We start from the raw sequence: 26,758 nt of genomic DNA on the forward strand, positions 1-26,758 counted from the left end.
GCAGCCGCCCTGCTGTGGAATTGCGGCAGTTGGACCAATGGGATGCCTGCTGCCCTACAGCACCCCCATTCCAAATGGCCAAAGGGTGGCAATGCAGCTATCAACAGGTCTGGTGACACAAAGCGGCCAATGAAGGTTCCACTTGCTTCTTCCTACGCCCCTTACTGGCAATTTTGTGATTGTGGTCTCTTTTCTTTGCATAGATTGTTCAGCGTTGCTATAACTTTGCTATTCCAGATTTGCTTATCGTGGCAGGTGGGGGCTGAGGGAGAGGGGGAAAGTATCTGAAACCCTCCCCTCAACCCCTGCAAATCTTGTCCAGCCGTCTCCCTGACTTCTGAGATTTTAGAAGTCATTGCCCAAGTGCTTCCAAGTATCATAACCACAAGGACTAGACACTTCTTAAGTCAAAGATTCCCAGGAAGTGGGATAACCCCACCGTGTGCTATTTCCTTCTCTGGTGGTCGAGCATTTCAGGTTCAATCCCCAGCATCTGCAGGCAGGGCTGGGAGAGACTCCATGCCCCAAATCCTTAAAAGTCCCTGCTGGTCAGTGTAGTAGACAATACCGGGTTAGGTGGATCAATGGTCTGACTCAACATAAAGTAGCTTTCTATGTTCCTAAAAGGAACAGCCATCACCCAGTGGCAGAGCATCTGCTTGGCATGCAGAAGTTCCAGGCAGAACTAGGGGACCCTCCATGCCTGAAACCCCTTGCCAGACAAGTTATTTTGGCACCTGAGACACACAGCCACCTCTCCCCATCCTTGGCAGTAATAAATTAAGCAGTCCTGAATGCTGATTTTTGAGGACACACAGAATCAGCTGCCTAAAATGGCTTCTTCGTCCTCTGCCTAATGGCAGAGCAGGTCCTGCTGCTGATGTTGTCTTGAAAGGGAGATGGGAGACATAGCACAGGATGGGTTTTTTGGGGGGGTGCATACAGAAGACCCCCTTTCTGTTGATCACGTTTGGTTCCCCCCCCCTTTTCAGGCAGTACTGACTGACAGGGACAGCAAGGTAGGAGTTGTGACAGCATTTTGAGTAGAGGAGGGTGAATTTCTCTGTCTCTTCATCCCATAAAGAACTCCATTTATGAGAAGGGTATGCATGGTGGGAGGGGAGGCGGGGTGGAGCGGAATAAAGGCACAGTATCTAAAAAAAAAAAAGCACATGGAGTTTGGCTCAGTCTTGCACAAGCAAGCCACATGCTTGTGTATTACAACCACAAAGTCTAGAAACTTAAAATCAGTGTTAAAAGTGCTGAAGAAGTTATTGTTTGAAAATTATTTGGTGCTGTGTGTGTGTGTGTGTTTTACTTTCCTTAAAACATACCATCTTCCCAATCCATACAAAAGTCCACACTTTCTGCTTAGCAGACAACCTTGTAAAAAAAATAATATTCAAAACCCACACTCACAAACTCTGCTGCTTCTTTCCCTCTCTCTCTCTCTCTCTCCATCAAAATTGGCAGGAGGACTTCTGTGTGCAACATAGCACCCCAGCATGGAAGATATTTGAGGCCAAGTGGCAATGCTTCAAGGCTAAAACACAGTCCAGCCACATGCAGCTGCAGGTCTGGGATGTCATGGCGGACCATTTGCTTTTGCTGCCTGCCTGGGATTGTAAAATGGGACGGTCATCAAGAACTGCCCCACGTTAAATGAGCTGGTGTGCTCACCAGTTAACGCAGGCCATGTTTCATCGGCGAAAGGCTAGGCACTGCTAAGAGAAATTAGTATTCTGGTTCCGACAGAAGAGCAGTGCCTTTCTGCACCTTTCCAACAGGGCTGGTCATTGTGCATTTCTAAATGTGCAAATCGAGACCCTTTGCACCAAGCCACATGTTTGCCTTCGGAAGCACCGTCTACATGATTTGGTCTCACCAATGTGACTTTAGTAGAATCACAGAATTCCAGAGTTGGAAGGGACCCCCAAGGGCCATCTAGACCAACCCCCTGCAATGCAGGAATCATAGCTAAAGAATCTCTGACAGGTGGCCATCCAAGCTCTGCTTAAAATCCTCCAGTGAAGGAGAGTTCTGTGCTGACAGGAAGTGTGGTGGTGGTGGTTATAAAAAGGAACCTCTCTTTATTAAGGAGCAGCTCACTGGCCAGGGGTCCCAAGTTCAGTGCCTGCCATCTCCACTAAAAGGGTTGGGGATAGTGATCCCAAACATCTACAATGCTCAAGGGCAGTGACCCACGCAGGGTTAGGAAACTGCATCAAATAGAAATTGGGTTTAAGCCTCTGGTGACCTGCATATAGGGAAATGCAACGGGGAAACTCAAAAGGAAACTCGGACCCAGGGTCTGAGTCCAAAGGCATGCAAGCTGAAGCTAAGCAGGTCTGAGTCCAGTCAGCGCTTGGATGGGAGATGTCCTGGGAACCTGGCAGATACCACCTTGGGTACCACAGTAGAAGAAAAATGGGACATATATGCAAGGAAAGAAAAAAAAATTATATATGAAAAAGAGTGGGGAATGATTCAATTGCTTAAATACAAACACAGTTGGCTCCAGTCAGTGATTATTTGTGGGTCTGTGGGCTCTGGGGTGTGCATGGATGTGCATGAATGGGAATCTGCACTGGTATGTATACAGAGCTCTGGATCAGTGGCAGTAGGTGTGCATTTCCAAAAGTCTCACTGCCACCTTTAAGGGCAGGAAATTTGTTATAAACGCTGAGAAGCTCTCGGGAATCCCGCTTCAGAGTCTAAATGCACCAGACATCTAGCATGTGTCCTAACCAAGATAATGAACAACCCTAAGTCCTCACCCTGAACAGGTCGGCTGCCCAGAACTGAGAATACTTGCAAGGATTTGCACAAGCACCAGAGGGTGTCCAGAGTTTTGAGTCGGAAGCAGCTCGAATTGGTGATAAGCATGGAAAAATAAAACAAACGTTTGAAAAACAAAACAAAACAAATCCCCCACTTTATGAATTCGGTTTTTCCTATTAGTGAAAATATATATTTATATATATATGTTTATGATTTTAAATAAACTATTCTCAGACTCTTATAGGATTTGGGCTCTTCTCAGTGCAAGGTAAGACTCGGCTACTTGAAGTCTGCCAAGATGTCGCTGAAGATGTTCAGGAAGAGGTGTGCGTGGTGGTCGCGGAAGACCAGCATGGGCCGGAAACGGATCGATCGGTCGCCGCTGCCTCCCAACACGACACCTAAGGACAGGAAAACGCGCTTTAGAAATGCCTTTGCACTCTTTAGTCAGCATACCAACAGAGGAATGTACACTTTGCACTAAATCCCTCCTTCTAACAGAAAACTAAATTATCCTCAGCGCAGGCCCCTTGAAAATTGTGGACTTAAGTTAGCTACAGTATGTCCTTTAATTTCAGTGGGCAGGCTTCAACAGTCACTGGATACGGCTCACATTTTCTGCTTTTTCTTTCTGGTTATTCAGGGTCGGATTTAGGGGAGTGCAACTGGTTCACTCGCACTGGGTGCCCAGCGGAGAGGGTGCTGCAGGGGGCAGCATGACAATGACGAGCATCAGAAGGCAAGAGGTGGGCCCCCCCAAATTTTGGTGTTGCACAGGGTGCTGCTGAATTTTTAAAGCATGAAGTCCGCCATTGAGTTACTTGGTTTGTGATTGCCGAAACAAAATACTCTGCAGACTTGAAAACAAACTTCGTAACACGGGAGGATTTGTTTATCTTTTGTGGAATGCTGGAACAACTTCCACAAGTATTGTAAATCGCAGGATCAATTGTTCATTGTTTTGCAATGCATTATTTTATAATACATAATTAAAAACAAGTAAGAAACTCTCCATTCTGTTTGTTTCTTAAAGTAAGTTTCTAGTCCTCACTGCTGCTAAAACGTGCATGAACATGTGTGGAGAATAGTAGTGAACTCTCTGATGCCAAAGAGATCAAGATTTTCACTGGTTGCAGGTAGGACCTCGCTGCCCTTTCTGCCACTAGTAGAACTAAATAAAAATTAAAAACGGTGGGATTGATGATGCAAAAGGAGAGCAATCATGCAGCTGTTTGATATCAATGGATGACAACTCCCACAATCACTGGCCATTGGCTATGCAGAGTAGCCAAAATCCCTAAGACTCAAAGAGATGGGAAATAAAGAAAGGGGTGCAGCTACAAACCCCACAGAGCCTTACCTTTGTTTCTGGCTAATACAATGAGCTTGTTCCTGATAGCATCATTTGGAGCGTCAAATGAACAGAAGGTCCCTCGCCCTCGCACCCTGCTCATCAGATGTGGGTAGCGGCTCTGAAAAGAGGGAAGGAGAATTTAAGCCAGTTCTTTCTATATATATATAAGAATTTATTAAATTTTAACCATAACAACACACAAAATACAACACTACAAAAAACTACAAAACAATACAAAAAAAAGACTAACACACACTTATTTAACTATGCTTATCCTCATTATAATCATTATTTTGGGACTTCCTCGCATGCTCTCTTCTGTGTTCATTTCTATTCTTCTTTAGTAACTTTATAACATTGTAAAATCTTCCTTCTCACAACTAATCTTAATCTTAATCATAATCATCATATACCTATAATCTTATTCATAATAAACTAAACATTACACAACTCTAACTTCTTATATCCTATCTTAACTTAACTTCAGATTGCTTCAGCCTTACATATCCTCTGATTCCAATTTCAAATGTTTATCTAACTCTGCTTTTTCTATGAACAGAGGAGCCAGGATTAGTAGTGGACCAGGAAGCTGCCTTCTCTGGGAGAAGCCTCTCGTGTGGCGTCCAGATGCAAGGCTAAAAAGAGACGCTCAAACACACATAGTACCTAAAAAAAATGGCTATTGTTAGTGGCAACTTCAAAGAAAACCCAACAGGCTGCTGCTGCTTTGCATCTGTTTTGTTGTAGGCGAGTCTCCTGGATCAGGCTAAAAGCCCATTTATAGAATCATAGAATCATAGAGTTGGAAGAGACCACAAGGGCCACCCAGTCCAACCCCCTGCCAAGCAGGAAACACCATCAAAGCATTCCTGACAGCATCAGCCAGCCAATAGCTGATGGAAACCCACAAGCAGGACCTGAGGGCAACAACAGCACACTCCATGCTTGCAATTCCTTCTCATTCCTGCATTTGTAGGGTTGCCGTACGTCCGGAATTTCCCGGACATACACGGAATACTGTAGCAGGAAGCTGTGTCTGGGTGGAAATCGGCAAAATGACCAGGAATATCCGGACGTACGGTATGGCAACCCATGTCGGCAATGTCGTTTTTGCTGATTTTCCTTTAAAATAGCTCAAAAACATCATTTTATTTATTTTTTTACTTTTGTGTCTGGATTTTCACTTTTTGAAATATGGGAACCCTACTCGCAAAATATGGTCTGAAGCTCAACATCAAAAAAACTAAGATCACTGGTCCCATCACCTCCTGACAAATAGAAGGGGAAGAAATGGAGGCAGTGAGAGATTTCACTTTCTTGGGTTCCATGATCACTGCAGATGGTGACAGCAGTCACGAAATTAGAAGACGCCTGCTTTTTGGGAGAAAAGCAATGACAAACCTAGACAGCATCTTAAAAAGCAAAGACATCACCTTGCCGACAAAAGTCCGTATAGTTAAAGCTATGGTTTTCCCAGTAGTAATGTACGGAAGTGAGAGCTGGACCATAAAGAAGGCTGATCGCTGAAGAATTGATGCTTTTGAATTATGGTGCTGGAGGAGACTCTTGAGAGTCCCATGGACTGCAAGAAGATCAAACCTATCCATTCTCAAAGAAATCAGCCCTGAGTACTCACTAGAAGGACAGATCCTGAAGTTGAGGCTCCAGTACTTTGGCCACCTCATGAGAAGAGAAGACTCCCTGGAAAAGACCCTGATGTTGGGAAAGATGGAGGGCACAAGGAGAAGGGGACGACAGAGGATGAGATGGTTGGACAGTGTTCTCGAAGCTACTAGCATGAGTTTGGCCAAACTGCGAGAGGCAGTGAAGGATAGGCGTGCCTGGCGTGCTCTGGTCCATGGGGTCACGAAGAGTCGGACACGACTGAACGACTGAACAACAACAACAACTCTTTGTCTAACCCTCTTTCAAAGCCATCCAAGTTGGTGGCTATCACTGCCTGCCATGGGAGCGAGTGCAAACAAGTACTTTCTTTTGCCCGTCCAGAATCTCCTAACATTCAGATTCATTGGATGACTCTGCATTCTTATTAAATTATGCAAGAGAATGAATCGGTTGATTTCAGTCGCTGACTGTATGTAGGAGATCATTATCTTCTTTCTCTACACCATGCATAATTTTATATACCTCTGTCATGTCCCCCTGTTAACTTGCCTTTCCCCCTAAACTAAAATGCCCCAGTCCTTGTAAACCTTCCTCCAACCCCTTGGCCATTTTTGTTCCCCTTTTCTGAAACTTCTGAGCTTCACAATATCCTTGAAGTGAAGTGACCAGAGCTTCACCAAAGACAGGTGTAACGGCCTGACAATATCGGCTGTTTTATTTTCAGCCCCTCTCCTTAGAATTTCTAACATGAAATCTGCCTTTTTTTCCACAGCTGCAGTTCAATTGTATATTACACTGTGGTGTTGCCAGCTGTTAATCTAAACCCTGCTGAATCGCAGGATGAAACGCCAGGCTGCAGAAGACAGCTTTGCTGGCACCTCGCTGAATAAACGGAGCTGGTGTCTTCTTACTGCAGGTGAGAACAGAAGGTATTGTTGGTGCAAAGCAGTCCTTGCACCCTGCTAAACTGCCGGAGAAGGCAGGGCTTTGCTTGCACCTTGCCGACTGGAGATTGCGTGTTACTTGCACCACACAATAACAGCCAGTTTGCATAATTACCGTATTTTTCACTCCATAACACGCACTTTTTCCCTCCTAAAAAGTAAGGGGAAATACCTGTGCGTCTTATGGAGCGAATGGTGGTCCCTGGAGCTGAATTGCCCAGGGGCCAAAAGCAGATTGTGCTTTTTATTTTACAAAGAGAAAAGGGAGTGTTGAAAGGACCCCACTCAGCAGCTGATCAGCAAGAGATCGGGAGAGAGATAAGAGTCCCGGCTCCCTTTCAGCCCCGCCCTCTTGCCACGCCCTCCTTTGTTGAATGTGCTGCAGAGGGAGGTTGTTTGTTTCCCCAGGACATGTGACTGGCTGATTAGATTATCTGTCTGGAAACAGTAGAAATGGCTCCCTTTCCTTAAGATTTTTTCAAAAATGTGAGTTAAACCCCATAAAAATGGGGCTTTTCCTCTTTGCTTTTCCCCCTTTGCAAAAGGAGTTTTGCTTTTCCCCCTTTGCAAAAAAAGCTGCAAAACCTTTAGCTGATCCTCAAAAAAAAAACCCCAGGGCTTTTCCCTTTGCAAAAAAGCTGCAAAACCTTTAGCTGATCCTAAAAAAAGGCCTTTTGCCTTTGCAAAAACAGCTGAAAAACTTTTAGCTGATCCTCAAAAAAAAAAAAAACCCCAAAAAAACAGCAACAGGGCTTTTAGAGGAGGAAAACCAGAAAAATATTTTTTCCCTTGTTTCCTCCTCTAAAAATGAGGTGCACCCTATGGTCCGGTGCGTCCTATGGAGTGAAAAATACGGTACACACCTACGGCTTGAGGAAAGCTTGAGGGTTAAGCCATGGACACAGTGGCTGAGTCCATGTAAAACAGAGGTGGGAAACTTGTGGCCCTCCAGGCGTTGATGGACTACAATTCCCATCAGCACCGGCCACTGGTTAGGCTGGATGAGGCAGACGGGAGTCTGGCAACATTTGGAGGGGAGGGAATAGGTTCACTGCCCCTGATGTAAATAAGATGTTATTCTCTCTGCAAATAAAATGTCAGCATGTTCTACAAAGCTTGAGCTGTGATTGCAACCCATTCCTGGATTTCTTATTCTCTTAATACCTGCTCAGCCACAACACAAAGAACCGGCAATCTGAAATTAGTGCTGTGATAAAATCTGTCCCCCGGATTCTCAAAGGTTTCATTCTTCTGCAGAAGAGGCACCTGTTTCTTGGCCTCGTTCTTAGGGCACTCTGGGATTTCTTCAGCATTTCAAAACCTACTCTTGTGATTTAAGCAGCAGCCTAGCATTGGCACCTGCAAGAGTGGTACATACAGTATATATGTTTGTAGATGAATAGTGAGATGATTTGTAGAATGAAAGGAAGCTCACAAACTGCCCTTGGCCACCTCAAAAGTGCATCAAAACCCCCGTACCCTACCCATTTGAATTTAATCTATTTAGGAAGAGTCCTGCTGGATCAGGCCAATGGCCCATCTAGTGCAGCATCCTGGTCTCAAAGGGACCACTAAGATGCCTCAAAGGGAAACCTGCAAGTAAGACTTGAGCACATAAGCACTCTCCCTTTCTGTGGTTTCAAGCAACTGGTTTTCAGAAGAAAGAAATAAATCACAATTTATGGCACAACACTCGATAAAAATCTCTGCACAGAGGCTTACCTGTAAATCCAGCAGCCCTGACAACAGAGCTTTCCCTGCATGCATAACATTGCTGAGAAGATCCTCTCTTTTGATAACGTTAATGACTTCTGCAAGCAGAAGGTTCTTGGAAGGATCCCCAAGCCACGTGTTGAAAATCCGATACGGCTGCAGGACAGATGTACAGAAGGAAAGAAGGAGGGAACAGGAGAAACAATGAGGATTGTAAGAAATGCTTAGCAGATGCCCAGCCCAATACACTCCAGTATTTTTAACTAACAACAGTGCAAGCTAAGAAGATAATGCCTAGCACATCTTTGCTCCTTGATCCATTAAGACAACTGAAGGAGACTTTGGCCCCTCAGTCAAGCTGCTGCCCACCATCAAAGCAACAAGGCTGCCTGCCGACACTTAAACAAAACATTCCATGCACTTCAATGGAGTTGAGTGTGGTTCTGGTTCCTCTAATGCACTTTTTTAAAAGAATCACCAGGGAGTCAGCAGAGAGAAGGGTTAGGGGTTTAAAACCAGCTGCACAGATATTGTAGGGCAGCGTGTGGAACCAAATGAAAGCTAAGGTTCCCTATCTGTGACTTACAGCGTTGGCCCGGAATTCCTCTTTGTGGAAAAACCCGCCACTCATCATCTTCTTACTGAAGCTCAGCACGTCGGCTGGGTCATCCAGGCCCCAGTGTTCATGGGCCCAAAACTTGCCGGTACATCCGCCTCCCGTCTGCACCTCGTCCACCAAGAAACCACAGCCATGCTGCTCAGAGAGAGTGGACAATATTAGTTACTTGGAGAGTCAGTGGTGATGTAGTGCTTAGAGTGCTAGAGTAGGACCGGGGAGACTAGGGTTCAAATCCCCACTAACTCAAGAAGCTCACTGGGTGACCTTGGGCCAGTCACAGCCTCTCAGGCTAGCCTACCTCACAGGGTTGTTGTGGGGATTAAATGAGGGGGAGAACCATGTGCATCACATGAGCTCCTTGGAGAAAAAGGTGCAATGTAAACGCGATAACTAAGTAAAATAAAGAACTGGGACTCTCAGCAGGAGGCAAGGAACGGAGTAGGACAGATGTCTCCCTGCTGCTTTCCCTGTAATGACTGCATCTGAGATGCCTTCACCGCACATCCCACCAGCAGAATTGCTGTGCAATTGAGAGACAGGTTCATGGACCGATGGGACCCTGTGACACAAAAATGGCCTTCTCAGTGGTGGCTCCCAGCTTGTGGAATACTCTCCTCAGGGGGCCATCATTATCTGCTTTTAGGCATCAGACAAAATTATTTTTATTCACCCAGGCCTCTGGATTAAAAAAATAAATATCTGCCTATCTTTTAGTGGGGTGGAATTGGTCTACTCACAGTAGAAATAGCATTGGTTACAAACCCAAATAATTACTGTGTTATCATGTTAGTGTCAACCTGTGCATCTATGCATAATTCTTTTTTGGCCAGGGGTGGGGGGGTGGGGATGGAGAGGAGGCAGTCTATCCTGCTGTCTGTTTTTGACATTAATTAATGTTTCAGCCTCCCCGAACTGAAAACAAAACATAACTGATTTTGCTGACTTATTATTACTATTACTATTATTAAATAAATTTATATACCACCCTGCGCTGAAAGACAGCAGGGCCATTTACAACATATAACACAAAAGTCAACACATAGCATATCTATACAATATAAAAATAAAAAGCTACATAAATACAATTATGATAATAAAAAATAAATTATAGAATAGAGATTCTTTAAACAGCATAAAAAAACAGACTGGATTTGCACATAGCCTTTGGGATGCAAGTGCCTAATAATATTAATAATAGCAGCAGCAAACATTCAAATTAACCCACCACAAATGATGGGAAACTTGGCAAGATCTCAAATTTTAAGTCTGGCTTTCTACCAACCTTCCTGGCAATGTCTCTCAGCTTTCTGAAGAAGTCATCTGAAGCGTGGTTGTCCCCTCCTTCTGACTGAATGGGCTCAACGATCATTCCTGCCACAACTTTCTTCTTTTTCCTGTATTTTACAATCAAATCTTCCACCTGTATGTTGAACATTTTTTATTTTTTGAAAAAGAAACTGGCTGTTGACATTTTTTTTTTCTTTCCACAATTAAATGTGAGAGCCAACTTATATTTTAAAGGAAAAATAAAACGGAAATGATTTGGAGCAGTTGAAGTGAACAAATGCCTCTCTCTCTCTCTCTCTCTCTCTCTCTCTCTGTGTGTGTGTGTGTGTGTGTGTGTGTTTGTGTGTACTGAGCATCTTATTGCCTGTCATCTGTCAGGGATTATTTAGCTGTGATTCCTGCATAGCAGGGGGTTGGACCAGACGACCCTTGGGGTCTCATCCAACTCTATACTTCTAGTCTATGTCTACTTGTCCTGAGTATAGCCTTGTACAGTTAACTTGGGGGGAAAAAGATGTACAAGAGATTGTCAGTGCTTGAAAACGCATGGCCAAAAACAGCTTACCTGACATCATTGTTACAACAGGTGATTGACAGGTGGGAGGAGTCAGTCACCCATCAATCTAGCCTGCAGGGTAAATGGGGCAGGGAAAGGTGAGGTGAGGATCTGACCTGCCAGCTACATCCAGTCCCCTCCCCACAGCCCTATACAACTAGGCAATAACTAACACAGTGTGTTATAAATATAGCTCAATATTTCCACGGCGACTGATAGCTTACATAAATGATGTCACTACCTTGGGACATCTTGTGTGAACAAGGTCTTTGGCATTTGTTAAAAGCTAAAAAAAAGATGTCTTTTTTATCAGCGAGAAGTTGTAGCCCAAAACACATTTTTTAAAACCAGTACAGCTTTACTGGTTTTATGTTGTATTTGATTGATATGGTTTATTGGTTTCATGTGGCATGCTGCTTACAGATTCTAAACAAATTAAGTGGTTTATTATAAATGCTTTTAAATAAAGAAATACATAAATGCAAGGGGAGGGTGGGTGGAGTAGGGGGGAAGAAACAGACTGCGTTGAGGTAGGGTTGCTGCTCTTAAGATTGTCAGTTTGCATTTCTTAGCACAAAAAGTATTGATCTGACCTTTCCTATTCTAATTGATTCAAGAGGGTTCTGGAAGCTTCTCTGTGTGAAAGAAACAAGCAGAAGGTTCATGATGTTTGGGTTATTCCTTCAGAGAAGCTGAGTACAGCTGGCTTAAACTGGTTCTCTTATCTCTTTCTGTCAAGGTCATGCTGGCTATAAAAGTAAGGCCAGAAGGAGCCTGGGTTTCATTTTCTCTTTCCGTCTCTCTTCCTTCTGGTGTGGTGTTCTGTATATAGTGTTAAGGTTAGACTTATTATAAAGGTAAAGGCCTGACTGACCATTAGGTCCAGTCGTGTCCGACTCTGGGGTTGCGGCGCTCATCTTGCTTTATTGGCTGAGGGAGCCGGCGTTCAGCTTCCAGGTCATGTGGCCAGCATGACTAAGCCGCTTCTGGTGAACCAGAGCAGCACACAGAAATGCCATTTACCTTCCCGCCGGAGCGGTACCTATTTATCTACTTGCATGTTGATGTGCTTTCGAACTGCTACGTTGGCAGGAGCAAGGACCGAGCAACGGGAGCTCACCCCGTGACGGGGATTCGATCGGCAAGCCCTAGGCTCTGTGGTTTAACCCACAGCGCCACCCACATCCAGACTTATTATAAGTTATTGTAAATTTAAGTCTGCTGCAGCTGGATTTCTTATGGGCAGTGCCAACCCTGAACATATTGGATTTGTGACCATTTTGTTCATTTGCCTTCAGTAGCAGTAAAGCTCTGCTAGATGAAATATTAATTGCCTCTGGTCTATTTTTGAGGAATCCTGCAATGTGTTTAATTTTTTACTCTGCTAACTATAGATTGGAGTTCTGCTCTGAATCAATATATGAGTAGAATTTCATGACCAAGATCTTACCTCCTCTAGGCAGCGGGCCTCTTCCTGTTGATTTTCTCTCACAAAGTCTTCCAGAGGATACTTCAGCCTTGGAAAGGGAGCGATGGGCCAGTCAAAGGAAGGGATGTCCAGTTTGTGGATGGCTTTGGAATGCGTGGCAGCTAAGCAGCCTGCAGAAAGGGGCAACACCAACACATTGGCTCATTTATTTATTTTTAAAGCAGCTTCTCTCCTTTCTGGTTTTCTTAGAATACATTCCCGGCAGCTAAGCATAAAAAGTAACAGTTATATAAATATAAAACATTCAAGATGTGGCACCCATGCCGCTCACCCGTAGTCTGACGTGGTACAGTCCATCCATTGGTCCCATTATGCTACCCCTGCCTCAGCATGAGACAAAGAAAATGGACTGTACCGCTCTAATTGCAGGTGTGAAACAAACTCATTTTTCAGTACCCCCTTCTTGTATAAAGAAGGTCCCTGCAAGAAGAAAAGTACCGCAGCAGGAAAACTGATACTGCTTTGCTAGTTTTCTACTGGCGGGGATATATTTTTAACGTGCAGGAGCATTTAAAAAATGGCACACGCATACCCACCCACCCAGCTTGTCAGAAGCATTCATTCTATCACCACAGGCCTCTCTCAACTGTATGGCATTGATGCAGCCTGACTGCCAAGTTTTGAGGCAGGTCAAGGCAAAATGGCACCTCGTAGCCCTCTCTTCTACACTGCTACCCCCTTCCTCCAGACAAATTGGGGAAAAGGATACCACACAATGCAGAGGTTCAAGTAGCCCCAAACTCTTCCCCACCTCCCCCAAGAACACACATCTTAACACTTTTCCTTACCCATAGTTCTCCCGTGAAATCCGCCCATAAAGGACAGCATACTGTACTCCGGGCAACCGGGGGGCTGGAATCAAAACAAGAAATTTATTTGCTGAGCATTCATCCTGATCTGCTTGCAAAAAGCTTATTCAGAAGTCAGATGACATCCGGTCTTTACTGAACGCTCCTTCTTATCCCTGTTTGCAGGGGGGTCGTACAGCAACAAGCATTTGACCCAGTTTGCTTGCAGGGTGTTCATTTGCCTTCCTGTAAGCTACTTGTCCATCCCACACTTTTCAATGCATTTCCCTGTCACTTTCCAAACCACAAAAAGTCAGGCTCTCTCTTTTAAAGCATGTTTGCTGTGCTAGGGCGACACGAGCGTCTGAATTGACTCGCATGTTGCAGAATTAAAGTTATGGTATGCGGTTGAATTCAAGGTAGGGAAAAGGGCTACCAAAATGATCAACGGGGTGGAGTGACTCTCCTATGAAGGAAGGTGGCAGTATCTGGGACTTTATAGTTGGGAAGACTAGCAAGTCGGAGTCGACATGACAGAAGTTTATAAAATTATGTCTGACATGGAGAGCAGTTTCCCCCCCTCTCCTAACACGAAAACTCAGGGATATTCAATGAAGCTGAATGCTGGAAAATTCAGGACAGATAAAAGGAAGGTCTTCATGTAGCACTTAGTTAAACTGTGGAACTCACTGCCACAGGAGGCGGGGATGGCCACCAACTTGGATGGCTTTGAAAGATGACTGGACAAATTCATGGATAAGGATAAGGCTTATCAAATGCCACTAGAAATGATGGTTACACTCTCGTCTTCAAGGTCGTAGGCAGTGATGCTTCTTGTCAGGGGAAGAGGGACTACTCAGGAGGAGCAGGGAGAGAGAGGGGAGCAAGCCAGAGCTGGGAGAAAAGATAGCGACTCATCCAGGGAAGGGGGTTCGCTGGGTTATAGAGAACAGCCACCCATAATCTCCACAGATTCATCCTCCTCCTCCAGCCCCCGTCAGGAAATGTCTCCGGAAGAGAGGGAGACGCCAGGCTTGGGGATGACAGAGGAGAGACCCAGCACCGTCAGTCACAGACAGGAAGATGAGACGAGGGGGGGGGGAGGAGACGCAGACGTCATCTCAGGGTGCCTAGCCGTTGGTGGTGTTGGCGGGCGCGAGAAAGCCCGCCACTCCGAGAAACTGAAACTGACTGAGCAGACATGACTGCAGAGACTCTGTAAATTCATCATGGACAATAAATAATTATAGCTTACCTAAAGGCTTGTCGTTACTCATGAGCAACATCCAAGGGAAGGAGGATATCCCTGACACTTCTGAATACCAGTTGATGAAAGCCACAGAAGGGGGAGAGCCCTCTTGTGATCAGGTCCTCTTTGTGGGTTTCCAACTGGTTGGGCACTATGAAAATGGGATGCTGGACTGGATGGGTCAATGGCCTGCTTCAGCAAGGTTATGAATTCAGGCACTCTCATAATACAGTGATGCCCCGCAAGATGAAATTAATTTGTTCCGCGAGTCGTTTCCTATTGCGAAAAATTCGTCTTGCGAAGCACGGCCATAGGAATGCATAGGAATTTAATTCCCATAGGAATGCATTGAAATTTTCGTCTTGCGAAGCACGGCCATAGAAAAATTCGTCTTGCAAGTCACCTAAAAATCGCAAAACCCTTTCGTCTAGCGAGTTTTTCGTTGTGCGAGGCATTCGTCTTGCGAGGTACCACTGTATTGGTTGCATAATTCATTAGCCTCTCTAGGTGGCAGCATCAAGCCCTGTACTGAAGCTCCAGGCACTGTTATGCAACCGACCAGGCTTAGAAGGAGGGGACCTGTGTTGAAATAACCTATTCCTCATCTCTCCAGTATTCTAGGTATCTATTGATTACAATAAACGCAAGACAGAATAACAAAAAGAGTAAAACTGCAAAATGTTTGTGTCCTTCCATACCAGGGGTTCAGGGTGGTAAGGAAAGTTCTCCCCCCCCCCCCCCCCCCGCATCCCATACCTGTCTTATCCTCCCAACAACCCTGTCAGGTGGGCTATGATAAGGGTGATTCTTTCAAGGTGACATTTATGGCTGCCGCAGGATTTGAACCCAAGTTTCTCCCTGGTCTTAATCTGACAGGCTGACCATGATGCTAACACTCTTCATTTTAAGTCACGGATGGGGATCTTGCTGCCTCTAGGTTCCACATGCTTATTTTGCATCCAAGAATCTGCAAATCCTCCACCAGGTGACTCAGATATGGCTCTCTTACCTGGTTGATCATGCATGTCTCCAGCTCTTCCTTGGTAACACTGCTGTGCCCCCTTTCTTTGCTCTGGAAAACAAATGGGCTTCCTATTAAACGTCCAGAGATGGAAAAAATATTCCAGCATCAATTTCTATAGGGCTGCCCCAAACTTTCCAGTGAGTTTTTCTTATAGCAAAATGTCTGATCTTTTCGGAGAGTGGTTTTGTAAGTGCAAGACCTCCTAACCAACTATAACTGCTCGACATGAATTTGCTGACATCGGACTGAATGCCACCTGAAGATAGTGACAGATGCACCTCTCTAGGAAGGGGATTACCGAACTGGGGAGCCACCACTGAAAAAGGCCCTGCCATGGGGTCAATGCCAACCAAGCAGCCCACGGTGATGGCACCACCACCAACAAGGCCTCACCTGCAGATTGTAGGATTTTGAGATGGTCTCCTATGTTTTACTCACCCTGTACCACATGAATATGGATTTGAAGGCATTTTCATTTGAGCAAGATCCACAAGACATGGTTATAACCTGAGATAGACCCTTAGGAGCCACCTGTAAACAGGGAGAGAGTGAAAAAAGAGTTACAAGGACATTTAATCTCAAAAGGCACAACACAAGAGACTTTCAAGGAAGTAGCTACACATCCTGGGCATATTCTTCCCTTTAGGCACCACCACCAGTGACCTATTAACTTTCCCCGAGCAACTGGCTCCACTTTCACAATTTCCATTAATCTGATTTAGAAGCAGAACTGAATATTCGGGTTAACTTACATTTGTCGTGTCTCTGTAATCTATGGCTTGTGCCATAGAGGCACATGCACATGAGCCCTAGAGGGGCCATTTTTCCTCCTGGCCGTACCACTGTGTGGTGCTAAACACACCTAAAGCCTTCATCATAGTGTTGCAATCTCCTGGGATGCCAGAATAACCTGGCTTTTTGTTGCTTATTTTACTTTTTGGCATTGCAAGATGGAAATGTTGGGAGGCAGCAGTAAGGTGGGACAGCTCAGCTCTCCAAACAGATTTTTGTGGTAAAATCTGTGTTGATTTAAGCCAGGGGTGGGGAACTCTCTTCACACTGAGGTCCACATTCTCTTATGGGTAACCTTCTGAGGGCCACATGGGAGTGGTGGGCGGAGCCAGAGGCAAAAGTGGGAGGAGCAACACGGGTACATTTTACTTTTGTACAGTAGGTGGATTTCTACACACACTCACACATCTCCCCTCTGTTCCCCCATCCAGGCAAGGAAAGGACATAATCAGAGTTCAATGACATATTCCAGTCGGGCAAAAACACTCAAGGTGTGAAGAAGAACCAGTGAGGGACATGGCTTGTGCAGAGGAACCATTCAAACAACAACAGGAAATTAAAAACCACACCAGGAGGTTGGCTGTTGTGCAACGAAACTTCCAAAACCATCCATGCTGGGGCCATTTCTCTGCCAACGCAAAACGTACCGAAAGCAACGATTCCTTTAGCTTTTCAGCAAAGTTCTCTGGGGGAAGAATCCCCAGCGCAGGCCTGTTGACAAAGGTACTCTGGAAAACAAGGCGAAAAGCTTGAAGTCAGCATTAAGCAGCACAGTCTTCACCAACCTCATGCCCTCAAGGTGCTTTAGACTACAAAAAGGAGGTAGCCTACTGGCTGGGGGGCGCGCGCGATGGGAACTGAAGTCCAAAACAGTTCCCTATGTTTGTAAAGGGAAGGCTCTTAGGCTTGTTTGTAGAGCCTCTGCCTTGTATGCAGAAGGTCCCAGGTTCAATCCCTGGCATCTCCAGGTAGGGCTGGGAATAACCCCCTGGTCTGAAACCCTGGAGAGCCACTGCCAGTCAGTGTAGACAACACTGAGCTAGGTGCACCAATAGTTTGATTTCAGTATAAGACAGACAGGTTCCTATATTCCTATGTACTTTACATTTTTTAACATCTGCACCTGTTTTCTTCCTTCCTTCCCCTGAGTTTCCCCTTTCATCTTATTCCTACCCATTCCTTCTTTCTTTCCTTCCTTCCTTATGATAAAAGTACAGGCTGATTGACACAAAAATATGGTTTGGGATTTGCCTGATGAACCTCTGCTTGAGTGGCTCACCCATAAGGGGCAGCGAGCCACAGATCTGAAGGCTCCAGGTTAAATTCCAAGGAAGCCCAAACAGATGGGCACTACCTGTAGCAAAGAAAAGCAGAGGGGGACAATGGGAAAGTAGAGGAAGAAACTTAGAGGTGGGCCTGGGTGGTGGCGGTTGAGTGCCAGAAACGGCCCTACAAGAGATGGTTCTCCAATTCCTAGAAAATTGGAAAACCTGGCCACCTTCCAGAAGCAAACTCCAGCATGCAGTTTCCAGAACCAGAGGGGTAAGAAGTGCAATTCAGGCAATATTGGGCGACGCTTATCAACAAATAAAGAAATCTCAACATGGGTAGGAGTTGCTTCAGTGACTTGGGTGAAAGGAGCACCTTACCAGATTCCGGGGCTGCTGCAGGAGTTTTATCAGAGATGGATGGCTGTAACCTAAAACAAAACAGAGAGAGAATTTCCAATGGCTTTCAAGGAACCCTGCCAGCTTACAGCTAACATGTTCAAGGTGTACTTAACTGCCCTCAACCCACTGTATGCCTTTTTTTGGCGGGGGGAGGAGGGCATAGCCGAAAGCTTAGCTTGCTGAAATAAATAATTTTAGTAGAGGAAATGTTGGTAGGTGGAAAGCATACCCTTTGAAGGTTTTTGGAAAACATAATTTGAGTCTGGGAGCTGTTGATGACACATTCTAGCTCACTTCCTTTTACTCATTTATGTTGTCGTTTGAACGCGAGGAACAGAAACCACAGGCAATCAACACAAACATTGGCCTGGTTTGCACATAATGCTAAGCTAAACCATGGCTATGTGTGAGCAAGCAGGCGTGCTGGCACCCAGGGAGGAAATCACAGCCATTTCGCTCCTCCCCCAGTCTTTCTCTTCCTGGAACAAACTTGATTGCAGCTTGTGGCTTATTTGGAGCAAGAGAGCTAAGCCATGGTTATGCATGTAACCCTAAGCCAAACCGTGGCTTAACTCCAGGTAGCGCAGTGACTGTGGGATCAGGGGAGGAGCCAAGCGGCCACAGTTTTCGCATTGTGCACCTTAGAATTGGAAGGGACCCAAGGGTCATCTAGTCCAACCCCCTGCAATACTTACTCATTCAGTCAAAGCCATTGTTTGGCTTAAGTGTTGCATGCAAAATGGATCACCGCCTGACCTCAACTGCTCTGTTATTTGACAGAGTGCTATTGTGAATTTTCATTTCACAAGGACAGTAGCTACTGCTAGGGTAGCTCACTGGGACAGCTGTCCCTGAAGCTGGAAGAAAACAGAGCGCCTCCAAGGACGAACAGGGCATGCACAGGGAAAGAGCATGATTTAGGAATCAGCACAGTGGACAGTAACGAATTCAAATGCTTCTCCCCAAAAGGTTCACTTTAGCCACCCTATTGAAACCCAGAGACAAAGAGCAGTGGTTGTGATTATGGGACTTGGCAGAACCCACCTTCAGTAGGAGGCTCAGTCCATACTCTCCATGCTCCTCTTTTAAATGTCCCCCCCAATAATTTCAGAATCACTGATACTGGAATAACTACAACTAAAAGCACTGCAGTGACCACCTGCAAAGTCCCCAAAAGTTGTGCGCGCACCAATTATTCTGGCAACGATCCTAAAGCCATGCAACTGGTTTGTCACATTCTACTAATGACATGATTGCTCACCCTGAGCAGGCTGAGTGCTTTGAACATTCTGTCAAATCACAGCCGCTTAGCCAGCAGCAAGTGGCCCATTAAGTTCTACACAGTCAAGAGTTTGCAAGCTCGGGGTCACAAGCCCCGTTTTCACAACCTCAAATATTTCGGTGGCAGCTTGCGGGCCCAGCTGGTGCTCTTCTGACGCTGGTGTACTGTTGAAACAGCTCAGACATAGTAACTACACAGCAGCTAGCCAAAATAAAATGGCACACTCTTGTGGTCATTAATCTGCATTCCTGCCCTTCAGGAGCTTGGAGGCTTAGCCAGTTCCACTTCTGTAGCTATTCAGTTCTGTTTGGAAGTCTTACGTAAAGGCTAACCTACTTTCTTCGGAGTTTGGAAAGTTCCTCCTAGCGCCTTGCTGAATGACAACCCTGGCTCTAGACCAGAACGTGCGTTTAGGGCCAAGATTTGCTCAAATTTGGGACTTGCAACACTGAAAAGAAGAATGCTAAACTTGCATTGCAGGACCAGTGCAGAGTCTGCCCAGTCCAGCCTCCTGTTTGTTTGTTTGTTGCATTTATCCCCCACCATTTTCTCCAAGGTGCTCAAGGTGACCTACATGGTTCTCCCATGCTCCTCACTTGATCCTCACAACAACCCCGTGAAGTAGGTTAACCTGAGAGTGAGTCGCTGGCCCAAGGTCACCCAGTGAGCTTCATGGCCAAGTGAGGATTTGGACCCTGGTCTCCTGGGTCCCAGTCAGACACTAACCACAATAACAAATGCAGCCAGCCAGATGCCTCCAGGAAGACCACAAGGAGGGCATGAAGCAGCCACCCTGTTATTTGCCCCAGCAGTATTTCTTCTGAGGTAGATTGCCACTGTACAGGGAGGTTTAGCTGTCAATGGACTTTTACAACTGCACCCTGCAAAAATGGCCCAACTGTTTGTTTGTTTTTAAGACAGCAGGCAACCCCACCTCTCCCAGAAGGGAGTTTCATGCCCCTCCACAAGAGGGCATCCTCTTGGCTTACCTATTGGGATGGAAGATATCTGAGAGTAGAGATCCAGCATGCGGTTCCCGTCAACGTCAACAAGGTAGTTTCCCCGGCTTTCTTCATAGTTGCAGAAAAAGTGCACAGCTTCTGCATTCTGGAAGGAAGGGAGGGAGAGAAGTGGCCTTGACTGCCCCCGAGGGAAAGACCATTCAGGCCATTTAGCACAGGAGGAGGGGGGGGGCTGCCTCTGCTTTTGAAAAAGACTTGAGGAGGCCACAACACTGTCCTGGTCTGCCTGCTTCCTCCCTGGCAGTGCCCTGAATTTAAGGGCCAATCAACACACGGCACTTTTTATTCATGCTTTTTCAATTGTGCTTAAAGCAGCCACTTTTTATTTTGAATAAAAAGCAATGCACCCTCGATCCAGACTGGGGTCCCGTACCAGCTTCCTACTTGAAAATGGTCACATGCACACACAGCAAGGTGCTCCTCAGCATAGTATCAGGGAAAGTGAGTTTGCTTTTCCCCTCTCCCCTCCGGCTCCCTTTTCCCTTGTGTGCCTTAAAAAAAAAAATAGATTGTAAATCTCCAGGTAGGGGCTGTCTTGTTTAACTGATTGCCTGTTAGCCGCTCTGAAAGGCTTTTTAGCTGAAGAGCAGGGTACAAATGCTCTAAATAAAAAATAATAATGAATCCAAATAAGGAAAACCTCAGCTCCCAGGCCTAAGAAGACTGGCCAAGTTTCTCCATTTGATTCCTAAGGCTGTGTGGGCCAAGCCACACACATACCTGCCCTCTACCTGATGTCATCTATGTTGGTAGGTAAAGAAGGCTGAGCCAAAAGAGGGTTTGCTTGCATCAGCTGATTGATGGGGTTTCCAAAAAGTACTGGGCTTTTTGCCCATGTGGTTTGATTTCAAAACCTGCAGGTAAAAACAGCCCACCTGACATCATTGTGATACCAGGCGATGGACAGTTGGGAGGCTCTGACAACTGGTCAAATGTGGCCCACAGAGACGTGGGTGGTAGATATAAGGACGGACAAATAACAGCCACAGGGGAACCCTCCGAGGGCCCCCCAATCTGCAGCATCTTCCAAGCTGGGGACTCTGGGCCACTTTCCTCCTTGAAAATCAATATGGCCAGCTTCTCAAAGAAGTATTGAATGCCCTCCCCACCCCCCATTTGCAAGGAGGGTTACCTACCCATCCACAGCTGATCTGCTGCCTAGTATTATTATAATACTGCAAGTAAGGGGTTTGGGGGCAAAAGATGGCAGAAGATTTATATTTTTACACTAAAAAGCAGGATAAATTACCTGAATTCTATTCAACTGTTTCATTAATTCCTGGAAGGAAAGAGATAAAGAATATTATCTGTAGCTCTCTCTCCCCACCCCCCTTCTCACCTGGTTTCCCACAGCTTATCCCCACGAACTTCCGTGTGCCCCATTTCAGTCTCCCCCCCCGTTTCCACCTGGTTTCCCACACGTTATCCCGATGAACTTAAGTCTGCCTCCTCTCAGTCTTTCTCTCCCTGTTTCGCCTGGCTCTCCACAGGTTGTTCTGTTGAACGCCTGTGCTGCGATTTGTTCCATCACCTCCACACTCTCATGTCTGTTGCTCACTGTTTTAAAATGGGAATTGGCCGAGCCTGAGGCAAGGAGTTGTTATGGCGGTGGTAGCTAAAGGTTGATTAGGCCCCTCCCGCCAACAGCCTATTGGCTGAGGCGACCTCAAGTGCTGCTCTCCCTCCCACCCTCTTCTGAAGTCTGTTGTTGTAAAGCATGTGTTCCTTTGACGTCCACTGGAGGGCGCTGGTTTTTTTGGGACAAATTCACGGATTTACCTGGGAAAGGTGTGATATTTTTGCAATCTAGGTACCTGAGAACCTTCCCATATGGCCAAGGAATGTTGTGTCCAAATTTGAAGGCAACCGGTCAAGCGGTTATGGAGCAAGGCCTTCGCATCCGCGCACCCATCTTGAACATTTATATGTATATAGACTAGTGGCTTAAGCAGGACGATATCTTCGACAGATGCACTGATGTTATGGAATGTCTTAGCATGTTGTCTGCACAGTGCTTGTGGTTTGGATCTCCAAATCACAGGGCAACTTTGAAGGGGAAAAATTGAACAAATTCCTATGCCCCACAAATAACCCAGAGATGCATTTTAAATAAAAGGACACATTCTACTCATGTAAAAACACGCTGGTTCCTGGACTGTCCACGGGCCGGATTTAGAAGGCAATTGGTCTGGATCCGGCCCCGGGGCCTTAGTTTGCCTACCTATGCTATAAACCAAACCATGGCTCAGCTCAACTGAGGAACTAATTGGCTGCACCCTCTCCTCCTGAAGTCTGCACACCTTCCACTAAACTAAGCCATTGTGTGGCTTAGTGTGACGTAACAATTAGGATTGATAGGTCTGTCAATTTCCGTTTCTGTTGGTTTCACATTTTTTCAAATCCTAAATTCAGTTCTCCACATTCCTGTGGCTGTTTGGGTTTCCCTTATTTTTAAAACCCCATGAGAATTGTTCAGCATTCTAGCGCAAATTTCTCCTAATCAGCACGTTTCGGTATGTACTTTCGACTAAGGAACACTTCTCTGCAAGCAATTTCTCCTAACACACGTTTGCATGTTACTTTCCTCAAATACGTTCATTTTTATTCGCACACCTTCCCCTAATAGATGTATTTTTGCGGACACTGGGTAGAAAACAGCATCACAAAATTTGTAGGAGTCCAAATTTGGAAGCATGACTGCCTTTTGGTTCTCATTTTGTTTTGAAAAATGCGAGTGCAAGTGGGGGTTTGAAAGACAGCTGCCTCAATGCATCAATTTACCCTGGATCTTGGGCCAGGGACTTCTGTCTTCATGAGGGGCCCATCGTAGTCAAACTCCACATCAATTTTTGCTGCAGCTTGACTGATTCCTCTGTGCCCTGGAAGGAATATAAACCAATTTGAAGTCATTTAAAAAAAAAAAAAAAGGTTTAAAGCAGGCTTCCTCAACCTCGGCCCTCCAGATGTTTTTGGCCTACAACTCCCATGATCCCTAGCTAGCAGGACCAGTGGTCAGGGGTGGTGGGAATTGTAGTCTCAAAACATCTGGAGGGCCAAGGTTGAGGGAGCCTGGTTTAAAGCTACAATCCTAAATGTACTTAACATGGAGAAAATCCCACGGGGCACAATAGGACTCCCTTCTGGGTAATATGTATAGAATTGCATTGTATATAGGGCCGGCTCAGGCATTAGGTAGAACCAGCCTGCTGCCTCAGGTGGCAGAAACTCTCCAGGGGGCACCTACTGCCTCCGCCAGTGGTAGAGAAGCACCGCCATCATCAGTGTAGATTTTGGGCAAGATTGTGTCCAATTGGGGCAAGATCTTGGTAGTGGGCAGTTCGGTAGTAGCAGCAGGGCAAGGTGGCACTTCTGGTTTCACCCCAAGTGGCGAAACGGGACTCGCCGCCCTGAGTGTACATATCTATTGAACAAATCCATTGCAGTGAAATAAAGTTGCCTTCTATCAAAAACCAGTCTGAACGCCTTTTCTGAGACACTGGTGGAAGCCTCTGACTTCATTTAATAAGCAAAGGCTACCAGGCATGGTTAGAAGCCCCATCTGTCCAAACTGAGCTGACACACTAGGACCAAAAATAGCCTCCCCTCCCCCCCCCCACGAAAAAGATTAAAATGTATGCCCTGCAGTGATGAAACCAACTGAGACTTTAGCTGATTTAATTTATTGATCAGAGCTTGTGGCTCTGATCTGACTTCATTGCACTTGTGGCAGTGAAGCCTCTAACACTGATCAGCTGAGTTGATGGGATGGCAATAGAGGATTCATGAACGTTCCTGCTGGTCGGAAAAGCTGTAGCTTAGTGGCAGAGCATCTGCTTTGCATGCAGAAGGTCCCAGGTTCAAACCCCAGAATTTCCAGGAAGGACTAGGAATGCCCTGCTCGAAATCCCAGAGAGCTGCTGCCAGTCAGTGTCGACAATACTAAGCTAGATGGACCAGCTCAGAATAAGGCAGATTCCCGTGTTCTTTCCTCTATTTCATTGCTCAGATGACAGAGCACGTTATTTCCATGCTAAAGTTCCCAGGCTCAATCTGTGTCGTCTCCAGTTACAAAACAAAAAACTCATTCAGATAGCAGGTGATGTGTAAAACCTCTCATTGAGATGCTGAAAAACCACAAGCAACGATGAACTGGATTAAAGAATGGGGAATCTGTGGCCCTCCAAATGCAATAGACTTTGTGGGTATACAATGCAGGGCATATATCTGCCTCTATGATATTTTTGTAGGGACAATCTACCTTCTCACGAAAATTCTGGTGCATGGTGGAAAAATGTCCCGTCTCCCCCCCCCCCCAAAAAAAAAATCAGATTGCAGTTTTGCTAACGGGAATCTTCACAGAGCAGGAGGCCAAGCCAACGGGAACTGCGTAGCAAGTAAACAATTCTTGTGCAATGTTCTGGGAGATGAATCCTATTTATTAGATGCTTGAAGAGTAACACGAGAAGCTCCAGAGGATAAACAAGAAGGAGGCAGTTTGTACCGGCTTTCCCAGCCGAGAGGAATTTAAAAGCCTCTTGAAAGGCCAGAACAGAAAGGGAAGATTTTGGATCCTGGCTGGTTTTGCTCACAGAAAGACATTTCGTAATGAACATGCGAATCTGCCTTATACCGAGGTCCTTCTGCCTTATACCGAGGTCACATTCACCCTATACATTGAGAGGGCTATGATGTATAGGGTGAATGTGACCTCGGTATAAGGCAGAATGACCTCGGTATAAGGTCTCCGCACCCTTAACAAACTACAGCTCCCACTTTAAACAGTCATGGCTTCCTCCAAAGAATCCTGGGAGCTGTAGTTTGTTAAGGGTGCGGAGAGTTGCTAGGAGAGCCCTCTATTCCTTGCACAGAGCTATAGTTCCCAGAGTTCCCGAGAAGAGGGATTGACTGTTAAACCACACTGGGAGTTATAGTTCTGGGAGGGGAACAGGGGTCTCCTAACAACTCTCAGCACCCTTAACAATCTACAGCTCCCAGAATTATTTGGGGAAAGCAATGCCTGTTTAAACTGATATCATGGTGCTTTAAATGTGTGGTGTGAATGTAGTACAAGGCAAGCCCCCCCCCTTTTGAATTTCAATGATATTTCCCCTCCCCTCTAGTAATTTCCAAATGCGATTTGTTTTCTCCATAAATAGGTGAAGACTGGTGGGAGGAAGGGGGGAAACACGAGGGAGATATTCATCACAGGACTAATATAAGCCACTGCCTTGGGCTGTGGAACTCCAGTAATATCTCCATTCTGTTTCATGTGCTTTTTCCACCACTTACCAGCTGCAATAATCCTAGAGTTCTGTTGCAACGAACTCGTTAGATGTCGGCTGAGCAGCATCAGCGCCATTTCCCCTTTTCGTCTGTCACAAAAAACCAGAGGATCAAACCTTCTTTTTTTCCTCCCTTGTTGCTGATGACCTGGGAGACAGAGAAGGAAGAGACTGAACACACAAGCAAAGACGCTTTTCCTGTGACCATGAATCATAGCCCCATAAGAACAACAGCCTGTTGGATCAGGGACCCAACAGTCCAGCATCTTGTTCTCACAGTGGCCGACCAAACGCCTGTGGAAAACTAGCAAGCGGGATTCCAGCACAAAAACACCCTCCTCTCCTTTGCTTTCCAACAACTGGTATTCGGAAGCATTGCTGCCGCAGACTGTGAAGGCAGAGCACAGCCATTGTGGTTGGTAGCCAATGACGAATTAATCACCACCATCCTGTCCTGTGTACACAAATAGTTGACCTGTAAACTCATATTCACATTTAACATTCAAAGTTGTATGTTTCTGTGCATACAACAGTTGAGGCGTACATATTGACAAGCTTATGTTGTTGTTGTTCAGTCGTGTCCGACTCTTCGTGACCCCATGGACCAGAGCACGCCAGGCACGCCTATCCTTCACTGCCTCCCGCAGTTTGGCCAAACTCATGTTAGTAGCTTCGAGTACAAGCTTATACAGTACTCTTAAACACAAACACTCCTAGACGTGTAAAGATGAGTTCTACCTGTATTCAGTGGAACACGTGAATGAGCTTACTATGAAGTTCTGCTTTTGTTGCTGTTTCAGCTTTATTTAGCTTTATAAATGGGAGTTGCGTCCAGTATTGGTTAGAACGCACATAATCTCAATATGTATGTACACCGATGTTATATATACTGTACTATACTATACCTAGCAATTCGAAAGCACGTGCAAGTAGATAAATAGGTACTGCTCCGGCGGGAAGGTAAACGGTGTTTACATGCGCTGCCCTGGTTCGCCAGAAGCGGCTCAGTCATGCTGGCCACATGACCCGGAAGCTGTCTCCAGACAAACGTCGGCTCCCTCGGCCTGTAAAGCGAGATGAGCGCCGCAACCCCAGAGTTGTTCGCAACTGGACTTAACTGTCAGGGGTCCTTTACCTTTTTTATATATACTGTTAATACTTTGATATGATGAAAGGAACGTACCTAACCTTAGCCCGCGGCTTCGTCCCTGTCTGAAATGTGGAAGTTTTTTCAAAATCTGTATATCTGGCCTCTGCTGTTCCATTAAAGCAACTTCCTC

The 26,758-nt window shown here is 45.7% G+C and overlaps 1 protein-coding gene across 1 annotated transcript; it reads right to left on the minus strand.

Annotated features, from left to right (window-relative positions):
• Positions 1 to 2,467: 2,467 nt before the first annotated feature.
• ABAT (4-aminobutyrate aminotransferase) lies at positions 2,468 to 25,604 on the minus strand. Its single transcript, XM_033166984.1, has 15 exons — positions 25,486 to 25,604; positions 22,978 to 23,075; positions 21,446 to 21,475; positions 20,164 to 20,281; positions 17,872 to 17,921; positions 16,870 to 16,950; positions 15,869 to 15,961; positions 15,416 to 15,478; positions 13,158 to 13,221; positions 12,331 to 12,479; positions 10,320 to 10,457; positions 9,005 to 9,172; positions 8,428 to 8,574; positions 4,142 to 4,253; positions 2,468 to 3,182 (listed from the first exon to the last, which is right to left on the minus strand). Exons 1-15 carry the CDS (start codon positions 25,553 to 25,555, stop codon positions 3,061 to 3,063), a joined length of 1,503 nt encoding a protein of 500 aa, XP_033022875.1. The 5' UTR covers positions 25,556 to 25,604; the 3' UTR covers positions 2,468 to 3,060.
• Positions 25,605 to 26,758: the final 1,154 nt, after the last annotated feature.

The sequence above is a fragment of the Lacerta agilis genome, chromosome 13 (genome assembly GCF_009819535.1).
Source record: "Lacerta agilis isolate rLacAgi1 chromosome 13, rLacAgi1.pri, whole genome shotgun sequence".
In the NCBI taxonomy this organism is placed as follows: Eukaryota; Metazoa; Chordata; class Lepidosauria; order Squamata; family Lacertidae; genus Lacerta; species Lacerta agilis.